General features: G+C 41.8%; 1 protein-coding gene across 12 annotated transcripts in view; it reads right to left on the bottom strand.

Annotated features, from left to right (window-relative positions):
- Window positions 1-709: 709 nt before the first annotated feature.
- The window catches only part of BRD9 (bromodomain containing 9), a 54,112-nt gene continuing 37,169 nt past the window's right edge, over window positions 710-17,652 (bottom strand). For 11 of the 12 annotated variants that reach the window (XM_040353355.1, XM_040353356.1, XM_040353357.1 and 8 more), the window contains 5 exons: window positions 17,118-17,250; window positions 14,861-14,972; window positions 10,594-10,690; window positions 8,107-8,274; window positions 710-818 (listed from right to left, as the gene is read on the bottom strand). In XM_040353355.1, the coding sequence (XP_040209289.1) occupies window positions 727-818; window positions 8,107-8,274; window positions 10,594-10,690; window positions 14,861-14,972; window positions 17,118-17,250 (602 nt within the window). In that variant the 3' untranslated portion in view covers window positions 710-726. The remainder of the gene's footprint in view (window positions 819-8,106; window positions 8,275-10,593; window positions 10,691-14,860; window positions 14,973-17,117; window positions 17,251-17,652) is intronic. The other variant, XM_040353366.1, reaches the window with a different exon arrangement.

Genomic DNA, 17,652 nt, shown 5'->3' with positions numbered 1-17,652 from the left:
CTCCAAGGCTCAGTGCTATCAGCAGATGGATTGTGACAGTAAAAGAAGGGCAGGATCAAACCATCTTTTTATACAATTCACAGGATTAACCCTTTAGGTTCCACAGTGAGTATAACAAGCATGCTTTACTGTACATTCACACAGATTTTACTGTTGTGGGTTCAGTAACAACTTTAACTACAAACAAGGAATATCAGTCGTTTAACTTTTAAACACAAAAAATACCTGAAAACAGTAAAAAGATAAGTGAGTAATGAATGCTTTTTAACAACTTTTAACCTGATGTGTACTGTAAATGCACAGCATTGCACAATTCAAGTGGTATACCTCTGCTCCTTACTTTTTTTTATGTTTTTTTAAGTTATTTAGTTACATACACTGTATATATGTATGTATATTATACAGCTTTAGTTACATCCTGAAACATTTATTTTATTTCAAATACAGTTTAATGAGGGGTTAAGACTGGTCCCTGAAAAAGAGTGGGTGGTAAGTATAATAAAATGTTAATAAAAACACCCTAGCAGCAATTAATAAATGGTACATTTCACAATTTTTTGCATATTTCATATTCGTGGTGGATTGGTTGTACGTTGTACTACCTGTCATAAGGTTTTAAAGCAATTCATATAGTATTTTATTATGTAGAACACCACTATGGGTGGAAATCTTTACAGTCAACCTGGCTTAATCAAGACAAGACACATTCTACATAAAAAAAAGGCTTTAATTAGGGTTATCAGGTTCTGGGGACTGCAGAAATTCATAAGGGTCTGGAATGTCCTGTTGCTCTCCAACGCTCAGACGAGAGGGGCTACCTATAATTAAAAAAAATATATATAGTTATTTACGTTGAAATTATATGTTTACTTATTTAAAATTAAAAACGGATATATTTAAAAGGATTGTAAAGTCTTGTTTTTCTAAAAGTTAAAAATAACATACATGTTATACTTACCTGCCCTGTGCAGTGGATTTGCATAGAGCAGCCCAGATCCTGTTCTTGGGTCCCTCTTAGTTTCTCCTGGCCCTTCCCTCCTGTTAAGTGCCCCCACAGCAAGCAGCTTGCTATGGGGGTACCTGAGCCAAGCCGCAGCTCCGTGTTTATTCAGACACAGAGCTGCGGACCCGGCCCATCCCCTTTCTCACCTCACTGGAGGACAGCAGCAGGAGCCAATGGCGCTGTGTTGCTGTCTTAGCCAATGAGGAGGGGAACCCTGGGCAGCCGAGGCAATCCTACAACATCTCAGGCTAGAGATGGGGCTCAGTTAAGTATTAGGGGGGCTGCTGCACACAGAAGACTTTTTATCTTAAAGCATAGAATACATTAAGAAGAAAAACCTTCTGCCTTTACAATCACTTTAAGGCTAAAAGCGGTTGTAAACCCCCCCCCAAAAAAAAACCTGCACGACAAAGGCATAATGAGCTAGTATGACTAGCATACTAGCTCATTATGAATTACTTAGCTTAGATCAAAGCCCCCAAAGCCGTCCTCGTCTCCCCCTCTGGCCGCAGACATCTCTCCGGGTTACTTCCGGGTATTGCCGCTCCAGCGCTGTGATTGGCCGGAGCTGCGAAGACGTCACTCCGTGCATGTGCGAGGGAGCCGGCATTAGCCATTGAGAAAACCGGCAGTCTCAGTGCACCATAGACAACGGTGTATTCCTTTTGGGAAATATCTCCTAAACTGTGTAGGTTTAGGAGATATTGCAAACACCTACAGGTAAGCCTTAATCTAGGCTTACCTGTAGGTGTAACTTGCCACAGAGTGTTTACAACCACTTTAACATTAAAGTTAAAGTTAAATAACAAATGTATTTCTTTTGTTTACACCCATTATAAAGCTTTATCAGCAGCTCTTCTATTGACACACAAAAGACAGTAGTGTTTCTAAAGCAAGGCTAAAACGTGTAAACAGGATTGCATGGAGACATTTACATGTAAGTTTAATAAAGTAAAGTTATTGGAGCTCATTGGCATGTGCTGGTCTAGCTAGGTTTTAATTACTAAACAGAACCATGGTAGAATTATTATTTTTTTTAATGGAGGGACACAGGATTTAGAGACAATTGGGTTATACAGCTGCCTACAGAAGATTTGAACATTGGCAAACAAAAATAAAACTGTGGCCACATATAACCCCCGCCACCTCCCCCCCAGCATGTCTCAAATTTCTGCTATTGTTCCAAGATGGACATTTTTCCGCTACCGAGAAAAGTTTTTACCTTTTACTAAACATTTTTCTTCAAATTTTTGTCTTCAAAACAAAGCTTAATCCACAACTTGCTTGAGTTAATCTCTTTATACATCAATTCAGATCACCATATCATCAGCAATAGGCCTGGGGCCATACCCAGATCTTGGTGGATTAGACAATTGTGGAGTCTCCTGTCAGTGTGTTGCGTTTCAGATATATTATACATATATATTAAATTAATTATTTTTCTCAATCAGTTTTCACAGAAACAGAAATCAGGTTTTCCGTTTAAGGCCGTTTCTCAAACTAAATGATTGTTTTGGTAACGAATGCATAGGCTGTCCTAAACAATGGGAACTAAATGACAGTTTCAATAGTCCATTGTCTCTATAGCTACAGTAAACAGGTAGAGAAGGTCTCTCAAACTGAAAAGAATGACTGTTAATCAGTTCTTATGGAAACAAGTTGTCAACAAACTTGTACATAAACGGAGGGAGAGGGGGCTCATTAATGTTTTAAAGTGGAGGTTCACCCAAAGGTGAACCTCCGCTTTTCGGAACCCTCCCCCCCTCCGGTGTCAAATTTGGCACCTTTCAGGGAGGAGGGGGTGCAGATACCTGTATAATACAGGTATTTGCACCACTTCCAGGTATAGACTCCCACCCCTTCACGTCAACCCCCCCCCCCCCCCTGTTGTGTTCTGGGAAACACACAGCTCCCAGAACACAACGGGGACCAGTGAGGATGGCGCAGCGCGACTCGCGCATGCGCAATACCAATAAGGAAACGGGCAGTGAAGCCGCATCGCTTCACTTCCCGATTCCCTCACCGAGGATGGCGGTGGGGGAAGCAGAGAGCAGATCGGTAGCTCAGCTTCGTCTGCCGACGTCGCGGGCGACCTGGACAGGCAAGTGTTCATTTTTTAAAAGTCAGCAGCTGCAGTATTTGTAGCTGCTAGCTTTAAAAAAAAAAATAATAATAATTCTGGTGAACCTCCGCTTTAAGATCAGAAGCTACTCATCATACAAGGAGGTGCCTGTTCTCCAGGAGCAATGGAGATCATGAACATACAGTAACCAAAAGTTAAGTATAAGTAATTTTTAAGTGTATTTGTACTGTCAGACCATAGGCTGTTCATTTGCTAGGCATTTTGCATGTTATAGAGATCTGTCAGTCTTGTATTGTATTCCTAATATTGTAATCGTTTTGTATGTACAGCATCTTGCATAGTAAAAGCACATTTACACACTACAGAAGTCTCAGCTTCCTTGCTTATACCACAAAGTAACCTTGCTAGATAGATGCAAGCAAAACACTTAGGCACTGGACTCTTGTGGTGCTTTACAGACCTCTGTGTACTGTGTTAGCCACAGGTTCACAGCTAAGGCACAGCTTCTGGTGTAACCCAGACTTTGAAGACTCTGATGAGTAGGCTATGTTGGCTGAGCATCAGGAGCTACTTTGTTTATAAAATCAGCTTGTAGCCACAATTATCCCCTACAGGGTAAGGGATAAAACATAAATTAATTGAATGCTGTGTCACTAGGTGGTTAGTCATGCATGCACACACTGTTCTTTTGCTGCCATTTAGCATGAGGTAGCACATTCCCAACACTGCTTCCAATTGAAAGAGAAACATGGATCCACCTTGGTTAGTCCTTGCTGCCACCTACAGTGAACTGATCGACTAACCTTTTGAACCTCTCCCGTTTCCAGCACTTGGTTCAAAGTTTAGTCAAAGTTTTACTGTATATTACAGATACAATTGTTCTTGTTTGCAGTGCATTGGACTCCAAACACAAGAGGAGCAGCCCTGTTGTCGGGCTCTGGCAACAATCTGTGCAGATGATGTGCCGGTATTTAACGATCTCATAGTTTAGTGACTCGTTCTAAAGCCTTGTTTTCGCTAGCAAATACTGCACTGCAACCTGCCATTACATTAGGGGAATAGATGAAACCTTTGAAAAGGAATCCAGCTATACTCCATGTCAATCCTTTATTTGTAGAGTGATTAGAGTTCATGCTGACAGTTCTGCACTCTCAGCATGCATTCTACTGCACATATGGGTTATTGGATCTCTCTTATTTCCCATCAGTTAACATTTTCTATTCCAACAGAAGAAGCCTAGGCCACAGGCTGAAGAAAAAAAAAAAAAAAAATCACCCCATCCCCCACTATGAGACCAAGAAGAGCTCATTTCCTTATTCCCAGGCTTCAGTCTATAAGGCAAAACCCAAAGTCAAGAGTCCAGTTTCATTGCAAGCCTGGTCACCAAATCCCTTAAACCTGTGGGCAAGTCCTCCTGGACGTGAAAAGACACCCCACTCTCCAAAGTGGGAGCGAGGTCTGATCCTATGTGGACATTTGGATGGGCAGAATCTCAGATGCCTGGATTTTGGACGTAGTTTAAATTTGCTTCAAATTACAGCTCCACTCCCTACCCCTTCATCTAATGTCCTCCAAACTTCCTATCACTACTTAGATTAAAAGACTTCAATGTAGCCCTTGCAGATACTCTTGAGCAATGGACTTTCACCCCTGTTTCTGTATTATAAAAGGTTTCAGGGATTCTATTCCAAACTTTTCATAGTTCCAAGGATAAATAGTGGATCTCAAGGCTCTCAATGTCTTAATTTGGTTTCAAAAATTCCATATGGAATCTACCCACAGTCTCAATTCATCAGGGAGACTTTCTGGGTTCAGCAGGCATAAAACCTCAGTAGGCATTTTTCCCAGAGCATCAGCAATTTGCTTTGCTGTGGGTCCTTAGCAAATCCAGTTTGTGGCCCTGCCATTTGTTCCATCTTCTGCACCCTGCATAATTACTACGGTTCCAGTTGCTGTGCCCTGTCATTTGTTACCTGAATAGATTATCATTGTGCATCATCTTTGCAAAAAAGGAACGCCCAGTGTCTCCTTGAAGCACTTATCCAAAGAGATACCAGGGTAATCGTCCAAAGCGCCTGTTGCACTGTAGTTCAGCTGACAAACATTTAAACCTAAAGGATCTGCATGCAGATGGAGAGAAGACTCATCCTAGAGATCGGATAAACGTATGTTTGCCAAGACTTTCAGGCATTAGCATAAGGTTGTAGTAAAAGGTCAGATTGTGGACAAAGACATCAGTTAGGCACTAGGATCTTGGGCCCTAAGTTTTGTCCGGATGACAATGATCTGGCAGACTGCCATAGAAGCAACCACAGGTTGCATGGTGGTGTCTGCCAAATCAAATAAAAAGTTTTTATAGAATGCTTCTAACCTCTGGTCTACTGGGTCTTTGAACACAGGATCTTGTCAAAACAGGAAGTGGCAGGATCTAGCACAGGAACTGCCTACTTCTATAGGAAACTTTCCTTAATAGCATACAATATTAGGTACTACCAGCAAGTGGACCTGGAATTTTTTAGCTGGCTTAGGAATGATAAGGGAGCCCATGCTAGATAGGAGTCATCCTCAAGTACTACAGGTAATGTGTCTGGTTCAAGGAGCTTCAGGACGGGAGGTCAAAAGAGGAAGGTTGTGACACCGGTCATCTATGGCAGCGATAAGGCAGAAATTCTGCCCATGAAATTAACATTGTTGCAGAATATTCCTCACTGGCTAGGAATAGGGTAGCTGGTGTGAGAGATGGGCCAGCTTAACCGGCCGAGGAAGGCAGGGGGTCAGTTTGGGGGCAACTGTTGCAGTAAAGGGTAATAGGGCCCGAGGTGGATGAACTTCCACCCCTGTTGGAGATAATTACTTAACCTGCATTTAAGCAAGACCCTGTGGTTCTTTTCCCTTTGTGCTTGTGATCTACCATATCATCTGCCATGTTGCGGGTGGTGGCCCCACAACCCGTGAAAAAAAAAGGAAAGGGGGGGTGCTTGATTCTGAAAAAGCCCAAGCATCTCAAAACCTCCTGGAGGGAGGTCTTGGGCAGGAAAGGAGGAACTCTTTTCCCGAGGATGGCGGCAGTTCAGTTCTATAGAGAAGACATGGCATGTAGCCAGTGATGGCAGTCCTTACCCCACCCATAATGCGAAATAAAAAATTAAGAGCGACATACCTTTAAGACAGGACAAGAGGAGAAGGAATATCTCACAAAAGGAGATAAGAGCAGCACCAGGGGAGCAAGTTAACAAGTTTCCAGGATATGTTGTCCATATGTAGCAGAAGAGAAAGGGGGGAACCCAAGGCAGGCAATATATACATATATTGACATATACAAACGTGTCTGTTAATGAGGGCAGAATGTGAATAAGAACATCAGAATTGGATCCAGGTACCCCACGACAAAAGGCAGGGGGGGGGATGAGCCTGTGAATGATGCAGGATCAACCGAAAAGAAGAAGTGGGATCATCAGCATTCAGTCTAATGTTTCAAAAGTTAGCTCAGGAACCTGGTAGTAAAAGGCCTTTACACCCTGGGGTATGAAAATTCAGGGTGCAACAAGGGTCTAATAAAAAAAAGCACCACAGAGTGTAGTGATTTATGTAGCAAAGCAAAGACTACATTGATGTGTAACTAGAATGGGAGAATAATCCATCTCACTTTGCATTGCAAAAGCTAGACAAAATAAATAAATAATTATATATATATATATATCACATGAGAGATACAGTTACAGGTCTATAGGAGACCATGCAGAAGCTAACTATTGCAGTAATTAGGACATAGGTTTTTAAAGGGACTGATTGAACAAGAGGTCCTATGCAAGATTCAGAAAGCCCTTGTTAATTTTCTTAAAGGGGAAGGAGATGACCACCTTTTGTGACTGTAAAGTACCTTTCTAAAGCAGGGTGGGCTGACCAAGCTCTAAGACATAAAATTCTGTGCCTATGCACAGAAAGTAAGGAAATCCTGGAGCTTGGACATTACACATAAAACTATACAGAAGAGTAAGGCAAGAGTTGTAGTCTTGCAGAGAAAATGGAATTGTCTATATCAGGAAAATATTCACTTCAGCAGGTGGTAATGCATGAATAAAGTCCAGGGGAGGAGAGGAAAATGGCATTTACGGCTGTTGGCACCTGCAATTTCCAGAAGTAATGACAGCTTTTGGAACAGGTGAGACATAGCGGCAGAAAATTCGGCTTCGATTAGATTGCGTTTTAGGCATCTGTGAGAGCTTTATTCAGGGGGCTGCAGCCGTGTTGGTACAAGAGCCTGCTCCAGAACAAGGGAACAGCCATCAACTTGAGAGGAACTTTGAGCTTCCTCAGGGCCTGCAGCAGAATTTTCAAAATTTTTCCTATATGTTCCTGCTCCCAAGCGCCTGTAATCTGTCATAACGAAGTGAGGATCTTCCCCTGCGGGATACACCCAGGACAGAGGCGGACAGAGGGGTTGCAGCATGCCTGGTATGAAGGAATCACAGTAACCCAGGCTCTAACAGAGTTCCTGTGGCTGTCACTCTGGAGTTTTAGCTTTGTCAGTGGAAAATAGCAGTTGGAAAGTAGTAGTTGGCCTTATAAGCACTACATCACTAACTAGAGAGCAACACCTGGGTAGCAAGGTGAGTACCCAACACAGAATCCAGTGCCCAAAGCAAACATTCCAGGCCAGTCCCATTGCTGCGGGGGGCCAGGTACAGGAAACAATCTAGAAACTGCTAGTGAACCGTAAAGCAATAAGCTTCCTTTTTTTGACAGAATTGTCAGTCGAAAGAGGAAAGGTAATCTGGGGAAAACAGAAAAAAAATTCTAACAGAAGAAGGGGTCCATCATCTGAGGTAGTGGCATATAACCCATGGTCTAAAAATTAATTCCTGTGTCCGTCACTGTAGAATTAAGATAAGATTTTGGGTTTACAAACATTTTAATGTTGGTTGATGCATTTGGGTGGATACTTTAACTGTTACCTGAAATTACTATTTAACCCTTCTTTGCACTTTATTGTTCACCCCTATTAAAACACATGACTCACCAAGATGATGGTGATCTCTTTCTGAGTTGTTGGATAAAGAACTTATGTTTGAAGATGGACGAGATCCAACTCTGTCATTGTGTACATCATGAAATTCATGCAAAAGCTTAGCTGTATCATCCAAGTTAAGATGTCCATCCTCATGGTCTAGCTCTTTCTTCACTTTTCCTAGTGATTAAAATAAATCTTTTAGAATAAATGAATAGAATATTTTACCTTTATGTAAAGTAATTTTTTAATTGCGTAGGGAGTGGATAAAAACCCCCATCTGTTTTTTTTTTTTTTTGCTGTGTCCCACTGGGGAAATGTTCCTACATTCCTAACAGAAATACAAAAAAAGATTCAAGGGAAATCCCCTTTTAGACACTTGTCACTCAATCAGAAATCCTATTCCTGTGACAACCGTCAAATATTGGATTTAGCCCAGGTTCACACTGGGCTGCGGGAGTGAAGCCGTGCGAGTTCAGTTGAACTCGCACGATTTCACTCCCATCTGCCAGTGCAGATTTCAGCTGCGATTACAGAGACATCTGTGCAGTTTCTGCTGAAATCGCAAAAAGTAGCACAGAAACTACTTTTTTAAATCGGTGCAGCGCCGCAGAAGTGGCGTTGCACTGATTAGGAAGGTGCCATTGCTGGCAATTTCCAGAAAATGCAGCTGATTTGACATGTCAAATCGCACCAGTGCGAACCAGGGCTTAAGCTCACTTCTATCCCCATGACAATGGTCACCAGGACATACGAGGGGGGTGTATCTTCCAGCAAAGACACTGCTGGAAAACAGACAGCTATACAGCAAAAGTAAAGTGCATAATAAGCAGCAAAGTTGTATACTCTTACCAGCAGAATTCTCTAAACTCCCAAGTGCCAATGGAGTCCAGAGAAAATGCTAAGGAAATACTAGATTTTAACATTTTTTTTTTTACCCCATAGACCGCACTAGTGCATTGTAAGACTCGGACATAGCGTGATGCACTGTGAAACTGGTGAGAAGGCTGGTCTTTTCTCCCCAAATACCAGTTTAGAAATCCTGCAGTGCTTAAAGAAAAAAAAAATTGCTGCATGCAAGAACATCTGCCTTAGGCTGGGTTCACACTTGTCCGACAAACGGTCCTACATTGGGAGCTCATGTAGCATGACGTGTGAAAATCAATGTTTCCCTACGAGAGCTGTCTTAACTGGTCCTACACAAGTTGGTCCGACTTTGAAAATGCTCCCTGTACTACTTTGGTCCTACATTGATCCTACTTCAGCCCATTGAATATCATTGAAGTCGGACCAAAGTAGTATCCTGTTCATGAAAGTAGGATGGATGTAGGACCAATGTAGGATAAATGTAGGACCAATGTAGCAGAGCAAAGTAGGATGAAGGTAGTGTAGTAGTGTGAACCCAGCCAGAAGCTGCATACTATACAGCTTCACTTTTACATTTAATGCTTTATCAAAACATATGTATTAATGAATACAGAACTGCATCAATTTGTGTATTTTATATCTGCCCAGAGTTCAGCTATAACCTTCTATGCAAAGACACCTAAACATATCAGTTACCAACTCTGCATTTAAAACACACATAATGCTTAAACTGGTCAACCGTATCAAAGTGACCCCTTTCTGGACGGTCCTACTGGCAAATATAAAATGTCAAGTTATACTTTTAAATGGACATGTAATATATAAAAAAAGGGCAGGTTCAGCAAGTGTCTTGCTTCCTGCCATTACATATTTAAAAAGAAAAGTATGGGCATTTTATTTTTTAAGATTGATACTGACCTAGGTGTCCCTCACTGGCTCAAACACTGAGAATTGAGCGATCGAACACTGCAGATTGCTCAGTTCTCACAGCTCCATGAGCAGAGAGCCGCTGACTGTCAGTCAGCAGCTCTCTGCTCCCTCCTCACTCACTGGAGCACAGGGCTGTGGTGGGAACAGGAGCAGCCGGGCTCAGACTCTCAGCCATTCTTGGAGGCTGAGCCTGGTGCCGGTCCAGGGATCTGATCAGACTGGCGTCCGCAGAGAGTGGACTTTAGCCAACACTTTGCTGTAAGGGTCACAGGAGTGCACAACAAACTGCACTCCTGTGATCCACATGAGAAGTACAGCCAAAGAAGCTTTGGCTGTACTCCTTTAAAGTATACAAAATTTACAAAATGGTGACCATGTACTGAAATAAGTGTCAATAAAGAATCATTGTTTTTAATCCAGAGTTAATAATGTACAGAGGATTGTGAAAACTATGTAAAACCAAAGACTTCAAAGACTGAGTCACCAATCCAAAACAAGTTTGTAAATTAGAGGTTAGGATTTTCCTCTGACTTTACTTTGCTATGCTTGTTCAAGATAAATAGAGCATCGAGGTCAGAGAAAGCCAGGCACTAGCACTTTCATAAGCTTTTAAGTTTCTCACATAAAAGGATCTCTTAATATTTAAAAAAACTCTGGTAAAAAATGTTTTAAAAAAAAATTAAGACCTATTAGTAAACATACCTAAAGAATTAAGAATTGACATTTCGAGAGATACATCAGAATAGGATTTCATTGACAAAAAATCAAGAACAGAATTGCTCCCATCAGAGTCTCCAATCTGAAAAACAAAAAACAAACAGTGAATATAGAACTCCATAGGTCAGCAGCTTCACCATTCTACTGATAACATGTATGCATAGAAGAAATGGTTTGGAATCACTACCCAGGAGGTTTATGAACTACAGAAAAATAGGATTTATGACTTAAAATACATTTCTAGGATCACAATAAGGGATACAAGCTGTGACAGTATTAGAATGATATCCCCGTCAAACATTCCCTTCTTCCATAAAGGACATCACCCAATATTCCACGAGGAGGAACATTCCTGGAATCGCCCCAATAAGCCACACATGAGCCAAGCTTACTGCTGGAACAAGACAGTTTAATGGCAGCTTGCTGCTGGGTATATATGCAGTTACAAGCTAAATCCTCAATCAAGGAACAATGAAATCTCCACCCCCTTTCCACACTCAGTGGGGGCTCTCATACAGATTATAGGCAGACACTTCGGAGTCGACCCTGAAAACATTTCTTTAGATAATGACATCAGTGAAGGTAATTACTACAATGAAGCAATCAGAATAATTAACATGAGCCACTTCTAATCACAGTAAACAGTAAACACAGGTCTCCTTCACACAACACAATAGATCAATAAACCTTTCAACAGAGGAATGAGTCACACCTGAAATCACCTGTTACCTCTAACACACACACACACAATTACTAGCAGGGAGAATTACACTGAAGCATATGCTTCACACAAGCCCTTTAGTCTTTACCAGTGAAAGAACTTCTTTTGGCATTTCAGAAGCCACCCCTTAAAACCTTTTAGGAATATTTTCTTATATAACCTCACTTGTAAGGTGGCCTTTCTTGTTGCGATTACCCTGCAGAGGGTCTCCAAGTCAGCTGCATAATCCTTTATACAACATAAAATTTTGTTTAATCCTTTAGTGTTACACAAATACAATATTGTCCTAAAGCAGGGGTCCAAGGGGCCACATAAAAAGCTTGGACTCTTGCGGAAGGCCAAACCCATTGCAAACAGATTGTGTTGGATGCCTGCTGTAATGGGGAGGAGGATCAGGTAGATGACTGACACCTGTGGCAGACTTGGTCACTGCTTCCCTGGAGGAGAAACACACTATGACTGACATGTGGCAGACTTTCATCACATGCTGGTAAGTGGCAGACTTTAGTTGGGTACACATGGATTGAAAATTGGATGGTGCAGCAGAAACCGGCCACACTATACAGCTGCAGGCAGTAGATGTGTGATCCAAGCGCCGACAGGCTCAGTAGGATTACTAGAGAAGCTGCATGTTACCGCACTGGTTCCCCTGCCCTAGGGAGGAGAAACACTATGCAGCTGCAGGAAATTTCTTGGTGATCTGAGCGCTGCCAGTAGGATGGCCAAATAAGCAGATAAAGGCTGGATGTTCCCCCACACCGATTCCCCTGCCCTGGGGTCAAAAACATTCAGGTGCACTGGATGTAGATGTATGATCAAAGTGCTGACAGGAGCAGCACTTCCAGAGTGGCATGCTGACACTGGAGGTACCAAGGACCACACAGGCAGAGGCAAAGGGCTGGATGTGGCCCATGGTATTTGCCCAGGTCTGGCCTTTCCTTCATAAGATCTTTCTTCCAACATAACCAGGACATTGTTCTTGCTTCTTTACATCCTGATCCAAGAGAAAATGTCTACGTTAGGCCATCAGATTCCCTCTTAAGGCAATGCTGCTTCAGGTCTGTCCACATATACACCTAACAAACACTTAAAGCGGGTGGCGGCCCAGTTACCACACCTGTGCATGTAGTAGTCAAAGAAGATCCGGGGGGCTACACTTCCAACTTTGTAATCCATATTTACTGACGATTCACAAATATAGCACCATACACTATAGTGAGCACAGTGGGAGAGAAAAGGTGGCAGGGCTCCTGCAATTATTCTTTTAACCACTTCAATACCAGTCACTTTCAATCCCTTCCCAGGCCAAATTTTTAGCTTTCGGTGCTGTCACTTTCAATGCCAATTATGTGGTCAAGCAACACTGTATCCATATGAATTTTTATATAATTATTTTTTTTAGACCGATAGAGCTTTCTTTTGGTGGTATTTAAGCACCACTGGGCTTTTTAAAAAAAATGTATTTAGAAAAAAATAAAAACACATACGCACAAAAAAAAAAAAAAAAAAAGTTTTTCTTGGTTTTGGTTCTAAAAAGTTGCAAATACCTAATTTTTATCCTTCACTGATGATCAGTGCTCTGATTACGCGTAAATGTCTCACACTTGCCAGTGATGAGACTCCCCATGCAGTTACAGCGCATGAGGAAAGGAATGCCGATAACCGGCAAGTTTGTTTGCATCAGATCAGCGGTAAATGGACACAGCTGATCACATTGTAAAGAGCCGCTGTGATTGGCCTTTTACACTGATCTGTAGTCATCTGCATCTGAATGACACAGCAATCACAGACTATGCCAGATGCGCACCCCGGGGGGGCATGGTTCTGGGAACACGTGCATGGACACCCTCCCAGAACGAGTCAGACTTGCTGTAGCAGTTTTTTGGCTATAACGCGGGCATAAAGTGGTTAATCAATGTCTTATTTATAGACATAAATAATGAAAGAACCCTGTGTTAACCAAGCAGTAAGTGATTTTATACTATATGTTCCGTTTAATGAAAAAATATTGTAGGTTTCTAAGTTTTGAAGGCAAGATTCCTTCAGCCACCTCACCAGTGTGTGGGAATCTGCAACATTTTTCATTCATTCTCTGCCCGAGCAAAAAAAAAAAAAACAAACTTCACACACTTAACGATTTATGTCCAACTTAAAAAGGATAAGTTCACCTTTTTACAAAATATATGAACATGGGTGTAACATGTTATGAAATTTGAACTTATCCTTTAAGAGTCAGTTCATGTCATGAGGTAGACTTGATGGACCACTTGGTCTTTTTTCTGCTGTCACTCTTCTAGGTTAGATTATTATTTAAAGCGGAGGTTCACCCAAAAATCAACTTTCTGCCATTAGATCCAGCATACTGCTGACATCTGCAGTATGCTGTTTTTTTTTTTTGTACTTATCGTTTATCAGACGTTGTTATCCGGCTCCGAGCGGGAATTCCTGTGGAGAATAGGCGTTCCTAAGCCAAGCGGATTTGATTGACGGGCTGCTAAAGCGCGTCACGCCTTCCGAAAATACCTGAAGTCACACTCAGGTGTTTACGGCGCCTGCCGTGTAGAGCTGACTGCGCAGGCGCCATAAACATACGAGTGTCACTTTGAGTATTTTCGGAAGGCGTGACGCGCTTTAGCAGCCCGTTAATCAAATGCGCTTGGCTTAGGAACGCCTATACCCGGAAGGAATCCCCGCTCGGAGCCGGATAACAAAGGCTGATAAAACGATAAGTAAAAAAAAAAAATAGCATGCTGCAGATGTCAGCAGTAGGCTGGATCTAATGGCAGAAAGTTGATTTTTGGGCGAACCCCCGCTTTAAAAGCAGATGCAATCTCAGGCTCCTGCAGACTGTCAGTGTAGTGGTCTACCTGTACCTTGTATGGGCAGGCAGTTACTGAATGACAGGAAACATCAATGAACTACCTAGAGTGCTCATCAGCACCCTGGTAGTTCATTGAGAACTACATACTGTCAGCCGCAATAAATGACGGTAGTTGTAGTTCCCCCATTCACAGAACTCTGAATGAACAATGTGACTGGGTGGGCGGAGCCCTGCACAGCGGGGTTTTTTTTTTTTTATATGTGACAGCGGGTGTGGAGAGAATGTCCCTGGTCCACTGTCACAACGTGGGCTTCGGGGATGGGGTGCAGGGTTTTCTGCATCAGTAACATGTTCCACCCTGGATACAGGCGTAACATGTTATAGAAGGTGAACTTATCCTTTAACTTGTATTTGAATTCATGAGAAGGTTGAGATGCTTGAGGAAGGGTCAAGTAAGCAGGCCTGAAACTGATTAGCTTTGTAAAGTAAAGTCACTACTGAAAAAAAAAAATGAAGTGCTACAACACGGTCTCTGGTTAACTATAAACTTGGGTTTGTAGACTGATTACTGGACTGCACCCATGCTTAGATATTCAGGGAGGGAAAGAGGGAGTTTTTATTTTATCTCACAAGTGTATAGAAGACGCTCTCCATTTTTATTTTGAGGGAAAAAAAAAAAAAACTGTTGAGCCATGCTCTAAAATATTCACCTGTTTTATCTGATAGAGAATTTTGGAATGGTCCCCTTCAGTTATCTGGTCCAGGAGGTCATTAACAATTTTCTTTGCATATCCCCCACAGTCTTTTACAAACTCTTGCAGGCTGTAACAAGAATATAAATATCTATAAGCATATGCTGAAAATACACAGAATATAACTATGAACACTCAGGGCACATTACATCAGGGGTGCCCAACCTTTTGAAGAGCGAGGGCCACTTAAGAGAGACTTATTTACCAGTCATGGGCCACAATGAGCGGAGCGGGTGGATGGCATGTCCGGTTCTGCTCTGCATATGCAGAGCGGACACAGACACAGCCCTCTATACTCTTTTCTTTTTTTTTTGTGGATCAGTTTGGAGGTAGGACACAAGTCGGTTTATGTCTGCCACTACTTAGATGTGAATGGAGGGTCCAATTGGTCAGACTGACCATGTGAAAGGGGCCCATGGCTGTTTTCACACTTATGTGCTGTGGTTTACCCACACCGTGGGTACAACACAGTTACCTTTTGGCTTTCCTGCACTTTGCAATATTATTATATTAGGCAGATTTGGTGCACTTTCAGAAAGCTCACCAAACTTGCAGGTAATAACAGAAGTCTATGGCTCAGTGGAGGTAGCCCGCAGGTAAACTGCTCTGCACCTGCGTATCAGTTTGAAAGCAGCCCAGTAACCACTGCAGAACAGATATGCCCATATATACACTGTGATTTTACGGTCCTTTAAATAGTATTCTTTTTTATTCCATCCCAGAGCAGAAGGTCACGGGCCACATCAGAGGGCTCCGCGGGGCACATGTGGCCCCTAGGCCACTGGTTGGGCACCCCTGCATTACATGTTTTGGGCATGTTCTCAAAAACAAAAATGTACACAAACCTCATGCAGGGGACACGTGTCCACAACCTTTAATACACAGTTATATTATTTGCATAATTTAACGGTACTGGGAAAAAAGAAAATTGAGGTATGTGAAAAATGTAAGGCACTGCCAGGCACACTCATTGACAGAAATCACACCTTCTGAACAATTTCTGTGGCTAGTTAACATACTTTAAGTTTTGAACAACATTTCTCTACCCTTCTGCCACAATGTTTACCTCTGACCAGCAAAGTCCATGTCTTCCCACGGTCTGCATTTTTCCCAGTACAATGGAGGCATGGCTGAAGCTGCCAGTAGTGATCATTGTATTCTGACTGTGGGGAAACCTTCTGCTGTCAGAATACAATGGTGCACCTGCAAGGATTCCCCCATCAACACTGACTGTGCGGATGGGAGAATCAAGAGAGTTTCTTTCCTTCAACCCATGGTTGAAGGGGGGGGGGGGGAAATAAAAAATTATAATCTTTGGTCAGCCTTAGGCCCCATGCACATGGGGGACGTCAAGTCGCAGAGTTGCATTCCAGCATTTTAGTCTGCCTGGGAGGTACAGGTGAAGCATCCAACCATGTTGCCTGCAGCCAGTCGAAGTCTATGGCAGACTCTGGTTGGACGTTGCACCGAGTAATACCTGTGTTTAGGGCCTCTGCATTCTAGGCATTTGCCCATAAAGTAAACTTGAAGAATAATTGCCCTATGGGTTATTGTAGTTTTCACCTACTTTAAAGCAGTATTAAACTCCAAAGCAAACATTATATTAAAGGTTACCAAATCTCTGATCTGATGGCTGCATTTGTTTTATTTATTTTTTAGGCTTTTGGCGGCAAGCCTTTTTTTCAAAAGAACAAGCTCTCCTACAGATGTATTAGTTTACAGGGATGAAACAATTTAACACTGGCAGGGGTGCTTATGATGATCAGTTTTTATTTATTCATGTAAAACCTTTGACCCCAAAAAGGGGAGGGGGGAAACAAAAACAAAAAACTATTGCTGTATCGGATTAGAACGTGCAATCTTAAGTTTGGCTTCAATTTGTTAGTGTATTCAAATCTGCTAGTCCATCCAACACTCCCCTCCCCCCAGGCTCACAAGGCTGCTGTCCAAAGGTGCCCCTGTGCTCCTTCATCCAGAGTGGAGGCACGCCAATACAGGTGGTGTCTTACTGGCCAGATTACTAGGTAAATACAGAGGAGGGTATATAAAAAAAAAAAAAAAACACTGAATGCAGCCACGACATCTAAAATGATTGTTAAGCTGCATTTGGGTTTAATAGCGCTTTAAAGTAAATCTGAATCTTCATTTTATTCTCCCATTTTTTTATTATGTACATTTTTAGTTTATCTTATATTGAAAAATAAGAGACATTAACCTTAGTGCACATTGTATTCCTGTGTCATCACCATAACCAGCATACATTAAATCCATCTCATCAGGCTTAAGGTCAGTGAAGAGTGTGTTGTTTTGTAAGGAAAGAGCTGTGCTTGTACTGTTGAGAAATGTAACTAGAAGGAAAAAAAAAAAAAAAATTATTAAATGTATCCAATTACGTTAAAAATAAAATCACGTATGCAATCAAGGTACGAGCATAAATGAGCAAACACAAATAGCAGATTTATTGATTTTATTTACATACTGTTCTTATATTACACACTATCATTCACATCAGTGTAACTAATAGTAATTAGTCACACTCAACATGATTTTATTTTTATTAAAAAAAAATTAGTAACGTTGAAGCCATTTCACTACTCAATTCAAATGTGTGTCGGAAACAAACCAACTGCTATATAAAAACAAACTGGTGCAACTTACCTTTCCATCCTCACCATTACTGTAGATTAGAACCAGTAAGTAAATGTAATCAACACACAGTTGAACATGAAGATATTTTCTAAATATGTTGC

This window comes from Rana temporaria, chromosome 5, assembly GCF_905171775.1.
Source record: "Rana temporaria chromosome 5, aRanTem1.1, whole genome shotgun sequence".
In the NCBI taxonomy this organism is placed as follows: Eukaryota; Metazoa; Chordata; class Amphibia; order Anura; family Ranidae; genus Rana; species Rana temporaria.
The sequence above is the reverse complement of the archived record's forward strand: the minus strand, read 5'-3'. Positions and strand labels throughout refer to the sequence as shown.